The sequence below is a fragment of the Triticum dicoccoides genome, chromosome 2B (genome assembly GCF_002162155.2).
Source record: "Triticum dicoccoides isolate Atlit2015 ecotype Zavitan chromosome 2B, WEW_v2.0, whole genome shotgun sequence".
Taxonomy (NCBI): Eukaryota; Viridiplantae; Streptophyta; class Magnoliopsida; order Poales; family Poaceae; genus Triticum; species Triticum dicoccoides.
Window position 1 is genome coordinate 54,074,144 of NC_041383.1, and position 8,160 is coordinate 54,082,303.

The 8,160-nt window shown below is 43.7% G+C and overlaps 1 protein-coding gene across 1 annotated transcript; it reads right to left on the reverse strand.

Annotated features, from left to right (window-relative positions):
• Positions 1-456: 456 nt before the first annotated feature.
• LOC119362108 lies at positions 457-3,711 on the reverse strand. The gene is made up of 6 exons (XM_037627304.1): positions 3,438-3,711; positions 2,588-2,884; positions 2,473-2,493; positions 1,044-1,070; positions 877-950; positions 457-796 (listed from the first exon to the last, which is right to left on the reverse strand). Coding segments are annotated over exons 2-6 (417 nt in total). The 5' UTR covers positions 2,882-2,884; positions 3,438-3,711; the 3' UTR covers positions 457-795.
• Between the last annotated feature and the right edge of the window lie 4,449 nt (positions 3,712-8,160).

Genomic DNA, 8,160 nt, shown 5'->3' on the forward strand with positions numbered 1-8,160 from the left:
AAGCTCGGTCAGCCCGACTGGACCTAACGGGACCGATGGCTGGGACTCGGTTTAACAGCCTGGGAGTGCTTTGTTGGCCACTGTTTAGGCTGTTTGGACGTATTTAGACTGTAGCTGTCCCTGTGAGTGCTTTATTAAGCGTTTTGGCCATTATTTAGCAGTGCCCTGTTGCGCTTTTTGGCCACAATTTAGGCTGTCCAAATTTAGTGAGTGCTCTGTTTCTTATAATGACTAGTATGTCATAACTAAATTTGAACAGCATTTTATTTGTATTTTGGACATCAAAACAAATGATTTTGAGAGGAACAATATCACAAAAATCACATGCACAAACATTGATCACTACAGTTTTCAGATAAGTTTCTTCACATAATTTTGGACCGAAACAACAGGAATATCACAGCCACAAACAACTAATTGGACAGCAAGCACATGACTAATTTTGGACAGCAAGAATAACTAAATTTGGACAGCATTTCCTTTGTTTTTTGGACATCCACAAACTGATTTTGACATGAAAGATGGCACAAATCAGGTTAAGCACAATATCACATCCACAAACATAAGGTCTTATCATCATTGAACGACACGATTACAAACTTGCTCTAACAATTCCAAGTCCATGGCAATTGACAAGTTGAACATAACACAAATGAGAGGTTCATCTCCAAGCTAGCAGTGACAATTCATAGTTCATGACAAACATAACAGAAATGTAAAAGTAGCCTTCACATGAGAAAGATCACTTTGACATTCATCTCCAAAATAGCAAGATCAACATCCACATGATGAATGTCTACAAGTAAGATAAGCAACATTCACATAAATAATATTTGGTATCGTATGACAAGTGAAACATGTAGGAAGAATAGTTACCAATCGTTGATCTCCTCCACCACAGTGGGTAACTTGATGTTCTCAACATCATCCTCTTCATTCTCATCCCTCGGCTACAAGTGTGGAAGTTAGACAAATGCTCACATCACATACAACAAGACCAAAAAAGAAATAAAGCAAAGGTAAGGAAAAGATGGCAAACATACCACCAGATTCAAGTCAACATGAGCACCCTTGATATAACTTGCACCACAAACTAATGCCTCCACCATAACCGGTTTTAACGAACTCCTATAGTCATCTAATACGACACAAGTTGACAAACTAGAGTGAGGATGAGAAGTTGACAAGTTTATATCCAAAGTTCAATAGTATGAGTTGACATACCTAAAATCCTTCCGGTCGTGCTGAAGGTAGATTCCGAAGACACGGAGGTAGCCGGGATAGTAATGAACCTCTTGGCTATCTTGGCCAACATTGGGTACCTTGGAGCATTCTCTTTCCACCAACCAAGAAGATCAAGAGCCTTGTCGCGAGGGGCAACCGCATCCTCTAAGTAGTTCCTCTCCGGAACATACCTCTCCGGAACAAGAACTTGGCCTTCAAAGCATCGACCGCACCATCATTGTTTGAAGCGTTGTCAAGTGTGACGGACATAATTTTGGTCTCAATATTCCATTCTAGCACAACCGCATAGAGAGCATCCGCAATGACATTTCCTGAGTGAGGAGGATCCAACTCTATGAAAGCAAGCACACGGGTTTGTAAGTTCCAATTCCCATCTATATAGTGTGCAACCACACACATGTAAGATAAGGTTCGGTTGCTTGTCCACAAATATGTAGTTAGACATATGGAGCTCACACCCTTTAGGAGAGATTTCAGCACCTCTTTTTCGTTCTTGTAAACCCTCATGCACTCGGCTCGTATTGCCTTCCTTCCAATGGGTTTATAATTTGGATTCATGCACTTCATCAGAATGTCGAACCACTCATGTTCAACCATTCTAAATGAATACTCATGCACACATATCATCTTAGCAATAAGCTCCTTGACGATTCCTTGGTTGTACTCAATAGAGGGGTGCATTGTTGCAGCACTTGTTGGATCATTGATTTTGCGCAGTTCAAGAGTTGTTTGGATGGCATTCCTAGCGATCTTGTTCCTTAAACCTTCACATTTTAAGATATGCCTTCCAATAGTTGAGGTGCTGCCACCTTGCGTATACGCATACCTCTTTTTGGGACAATAATTACAAACAGCCTTCAACACAATCTCTCCCGGATGCTCCGTCGATGGCTCTTTGACCTTGTGAAAATGGGCCCAAACATCCGATGACATCCTAACAGGAGCATTGGCTCTTCGCCTCTTGTTCTTTTTCCTTTCTCTTGCCTCCTCCTCACTAGATACAACATGCACAAGTGATTCCTCGGACATAGTGTCACCTTCTAGTTCATCAGCTGATTCCTTATACCCTTCTGATGTATCATCATCCGACATATCAGCACTCGGTTGTGGTGGGACTATAAACAGATTTTGCTCCTCATATTCCTCATCGTCCTTGTCCTTGTCCTTGTCCTCATCCTCATCCATGTCCACGTCCTCGTCCTCGTCCTCCTCCTCGTCCTCATCCTCCTTCTCCTCGTCATCTACCACCTAACACACATGACCACACAAATAAGCATCAAGCATCACCTATATGGTTATATGGAAATATGGCTACATCAAGCATCAAGTAAAGCAATCTTACAATAGTAGAGGCAGCGGCTTCCGCGGCACGCACGCCGGCACCGGTGCGGTCGGGGAGACGCCTCGGAGGTGGATGGTGTTTTTTTAACCTACAAATCAACTCTCCCGTTGGGGCATTGGGAAAGTCTTTCGCCTTCCTAATCTGCACCTTAGGCTTCCTCTTCTTCCTCGGAACCGGCGGAGGCAGCGCCGAATCTTGCCTAATTAGATAATTCACGCTTTTCTCCTTTGCCTTCGCCTTCGCATTCTCCTTACCAGCACCCTTTCCCTTCTCATTCCCCTTCTCCTTCACCATTATCTACAAAAAACAGCACATAATATCTGCAGTCAGTACATTAATCAAGCGCAAAAAATTCATCTTCTTCTTTTTGTAGCATAGAAAATCATCTAGTACTAGTGCAAATAAACATAATTATCTCCTGACCATTATCTATAAAAAACAGCACATAATCCCCCTCTCATTCCCCTTCTCCTTCACCATTATCTCCTGACCAAATCATCTACTACTAGTGCAAATAAACATAATTTATCTCCTGCCATTATCTACAAAAAAACAGCACAAAATCCCCCTCTCATTCCCCTTCTCCTTCACCATTATCTCCTGACCAAATCATCTACTACTAGTGCAAATAAACACAACTATCTCCTGACCATTATGTACAAATAAAACAGCACATAATCCCCCTTCTCCTTCACCATTATCTCCTCACCAAATCAAAGACTTGCCAGCAAGATTGTTCAGCTCACTAAACTACAACATCTACTCTGTGACGTAGATTAGAGGAAGATACCAATCGGGATTGGGGCTTGGGAGTATGAAAAACTTAAGAACAGAGATCTCAGGAGGCTACCTTTTCCTCTTCGTGGCGCTCGGTGAGGAACCAGGGAAGGACGGACCGACGGCGTGCTGGCCTTGCTGCCTCCCCGACGTACACGTGCTCCTCCAGCAAGGACTCGGACCAGATGGCGCCGTCGGTGAAGGGAGAGCCGCGGGCAACGGCGCCGTCGCCTGGGTTAGGGTTAGGGATAGAGGAACAGAGGAGGAGGCGCTGGAGGGGGCAGAACGCAGAAGGAATCGAGCCAGGGCGGAATGGAACGAGGGGAGGGGGTCGCTCGGCTCGGGGTGGGCCTCGATGTCTTGATCTGTACACTTGATGGGCCTTGCCGCCTGCGGTCCGCTCGGTCAGCCCGGATAAAGACCGGACCGGACCGAAAAAATTTCGGTCTCCTTTTCTGGGCTCGGACCGGCTAGTTTTTCTGTCGGGCCTGGACCGTACGGGCCGGTCCTAAACGGGCCACGAGCGGGCCGGAAAGCCCGCTCGTGCCGTCCAGGCTGACACCAGTCCTTGCATACCTCCATGCTTATTCGAAAAACCGTGTTCCTTTCGTTGCCCTCAACTGTTCAACGGCATTGTAGACCTTCTGCAGTTTGACCAACAGAAGCTACATCATGATCATGCTAACTGGTGATAAAGAGTAGTATGAAGTTTGAACACTCCACGGAGGAGAGGGCGGCGGAGGTGACCATGCCGGACGGAGGACTGGAAGACGGGGCGCCTTCGTCGTTGCCCGCCGTTGGGCGTCTCCTCGCCGTTGCCGCCGTCTGAGGTCGGGAGCAGAGCAGAGCAGAGGAGGGAGGAATGGGTTGGCTCCGGTGCTGTGACTGCTGAAGGGCCACTAGTATCCACAGAAAAAGATACACCTCTAGTAGTATCTTCAGAACTCAAAAAAGAAAGAAAGAAAAAGGCCACTAGTATCCACAGAAGAAAAACAATTAACACTAGTGCCTTGCATTCCCTCTGGATTTTGTTTTTCAAAAAACGAGTGCATCCATTTGTAGGTGCTAGTTAAATAATACCCCTCCGTTCCTCTTTACAGTGCGTCTTGTGTGTACTCTATAACAAGACATGTGAATAGTTTATTAGAAATGTGACAAATTTGACATCGACCCACTCACGAGCAGCTGAAGGAAGATCCGATTGAGTATCAGTGAACGGTTAAAGGGGAAAACAATGTCGGGATCTAATATTTAAATTTTTTTAAATTTGAACTACTGTTGCACGCGGCTATTTGAATGTCTGTACCATATGTATGCGGCTATTTGATCGTGCAGACTTAAATTATTCGAAAAGGGGCGCTTTATTACTTAAAAGGTTAATGCAGACTTAAATAATGAGGAAGGCCGGATGTATGCGGCTACGGTTAGATGGCGGCCTCCCGAGTCCGTGTCCGCGGATTAGTCACCCCTGTCCGCGAACGGATGCGGGAGAAAATTTGTGGGTTGCTTCTGGATATATGTCCAAGACATCAGTGAAGCTCAAGCAGAAAAGAACCTCAAAGGGGAATTTAGTCATCTTTTTTCTCAAATGTAGCTCCGTTTCTGGCATTCCACATGGCCCAGACAACATCAGTAAATAATTCGCACCATCAGGAGGAAAAAGGAAACAAAAAAGGAAAACCGGAAACAAAAAGAACCCAAGGAAAATTGTAGGAAAATATCCCAGTACAAACTCCCGCAGAAAACCACTCTTCTGTCGTTCACTGCCCAGCCCATCCTAACGCGTCGGTAGGGTGCGTGTTTCTGAGAAAAAGGCTATGATTGCAAGCAACGACCATGGAATACGAATTTCCGATCAATGTGTATATCATCACTAGAACAAGTTCCTAGCTACAAGCCGGAGCCCAAAATAATTTGACCCATATTGTCCCCGTAGCACAAGCTGGCCAAAGCTTCGTAAGCTAGGGATATTGACCCAGAATAGCTTAGTATTTGACAATTTAAAAAAAAAACTCTGTCAACTTTGATAAGCAAAAATCCAACCACTCCATCTATTCTTTAACATTCAACTTTCTACCTTAGTTCTGGTGGCTACCATTGTGTCAAGTCCATTAATCTACCATGGTATATATGGTGGTAGCGTCGACAGATAGTAAAGGGAGTAAAAGTCCAAACGCCGGAAAAAACTGCACTAGTCATCAAGGTTTTGGCGACAAATTACCTCAGGTCAACTATACCCAAAGGTCCAATAAGGAAGAATGACCACATGTGGAGGAAACCAGGACATGGGATAGTCAAGATAAATGTTGATGCTTCCTTTCAATATGAAACACTTTCAGGTGCTTGTGGTGCTGTAGCTCGGGACGACCGGGGTGATTTTATTGCTGCAGCAAGTTGGTTTGTTCCAAACATCAGTGGAGTTGACTCCAGCTGAGCTAACTGCCATCAAAAACGGGCTGTACTTGGCAACTCACATTGGATGCAACAACATAGAAATTGAATCAGATCGTTCCTTCGCGGTGGACTCGGTGAACCAAGTTGATGATTATTTAGGCCCAGAGGTAGCTATTATCACAGAGTGTAAACAACTTATGATGGACTTTGCCTCCATATCCTTGAAACATTGATATAGAGAGGCCAATCAGGTGGCAGATGAATTAGCAAAGAACTCTTTTACTACTAGATCCTCTAGTTCTTTGGATGATGAGATCCCTGATTTTATTTCTCATCTGCTTGTAAATGACATGTCTATTATTTGAGAAATAAAGTATATTTGCGGTAAAAAAAAGTCCAGTAATCTACCTCCTGCCTCTGGTTCTAGGCACCCTCCCCCACCGTAACTATATTATAGAAAAAAGCTGCCACTATAGGAGAGGCCTTTTTCACTGTTTTGACCTTCTCAGCAAATCTTAGCACAAAATGAACTCCATCGAAAACTATTTCATGATTTGACCCTTTTGATAACGCCACATGTTGTGGCATTTCTTCTCTATTTAGAAATGCCGAACTAGCCCGCGTTGCTCCCTTTATAAATAATTGGCAAATCTGAGTAAGCTAGTGAAACGCCACTAGCATTGGCGTTTGGCACTTGGGCAGCAACGCCAAGGGGCTTGGCGTTTCCAGGCAATGCCGCACGCTGTGGCGTTTCTGCCCTGCCACGTAGTGTCTCGACCAGGCCAGCAACGCGAGCTAGGTTGGCGTTTCTGTATAGTGCAGCAACGCCACGGTCTGTGGCATTTCTGAAAAGGGTCAGATTGTGAAATAGTTTTTGAAAGAGTTCATTTTGTTCTAAGATTTTCTGAGAAGGTCAGATCAGTGAAAAAGGCCTATAGGAGAGGGTCTCGCCTATTCAAATATTTTTTTTTAACAATAGTGGCAGTTCTGAGGTCCCTACCAGTGAAAAAAAAACAATCAGGGGCTTGCCTATTCGAAACATCAGCAAATTGATGCAGAGAGCATTACATTGGCGCTCCTATGCTTCTCATATAGGAGAGGTATCCACATTCAGCCATTGTGTTATAGGACCGTCAAGACAGTTCGCATTTGCGATATATTTATGTACCGAAACGGTTTACTTTGCTTTTAGTAGGCCTTTCTGGTTTTAGCATAAAACCATGTTTTAAAAAATGTGAACACTTAGCACATGGCGGGTAGGTGGATGAGAGCTGACCTGACATGACCCGGCGGCTTGCTTCCAGTTCCCGTTCCTGTTCCAGCGAGAAGGAGGCGGAGGCGGAGGCGAGGCCGGCCTGGAAGATGACACACGCCGTTCCTCCCCTCGCCGGCACCGACATCATCTGCCGTTTAACTCTTACTCGCTAGTCGCCACGAATAGAGCAGGGGAAGAAGGAATGATGAATTGTTGCACGGCCGCCAGGTACATGGGCCTGACCGCCTTGGCCCATATGCTTTTTTTTTTCTCGATGTCTCAGAAAAACCCTACTATTTTTCTCTATTTGCACACAACCCGTGTCACTATGCATTTCGCTCAAAGAAAAATAATTAAAAACAACTAATTTAAACACATGGTAATCTATCTTCATCCAAAAAATAATATCCGTACTAGATCAATTAAGAATTTTCCACTTACACTTGATCATGCGGTGTTGCAGGTGATCGTAACATAGAAAATTCTGGGATATCAATCATATTGTAAACCTTAAAATAACAATGCAATCTGTTCGAGTACCCAAGTTTTGAAAACACGATTTTTTGTTAATTTCACTGTATTAAACATACATATTTTTTAAAATTCAAATGTTTGTAATACTGAATATTCAAAAAATCTTTCCGTGCTGATTTGAAATTTTGAATATGTCTATAGTGGTGCCATATATTCGATAGAACTAGTGCTCACAGTAATATTTATGAACACCATGTCAATGCCTAAAACGGTTCCAATTCAAAAAATTTAGAATAACATTTTTCAGTAACCTGATGGGAATAGTTTCCGGTGTTCAAAGTTGTATTTTCGAGGCCTATTATTATTGTGTTTTGTGAACTAATTTGATGAAGTCAGCATGCACTTGGTGTACGCTAGATGAAATAGTGATGTATGGATTATTGTGTGAATTATTTGAATTATTTTTCTGTGGATTATTTGAATGCCCAAACAAGTGCTGCCAAGACCCCATGTATGCAATGCCAAATCTCCCGACGATGCACCTATGTGACCAAAAACACCATAGCCTGCGGTGTTGCATGCCACAAACATTAGGTCCACGTGGCACCTTCTTTGTTAAGATGGGCAACGTAAAAAAATATAAGAGCGTTTAGATCACTATTAGTAAGATGCA

What these genes read in the sequence shown, in the direction of transcription:
- LOC119362108 (XM_037627304.1), bottom strand. Translation starts at nt 2,881, where the DNA reads ATGGTGAAGGAGAAGGGGAATGAGAAGGGAAAGGGTGCTGGTAAGGAG. An exon ending in TGGTAGATGACGAGGAGAAG is followed by an intron (nt 1,071 to 2,472) that starts GAGGATGAGGAC and finishes AGTTATATCAAG; the next exon opens with GGTGCTCATGTTGACTTGAA. An exon ending in ATGTTGACTTGAATCTGGTG is followed by an intron (nt 951 to 1,043) that starts GTATGTTTGCCA and finishes CCACACTTGTAG; the next exon opens with CCGAGGGATGAGAATGAAGA.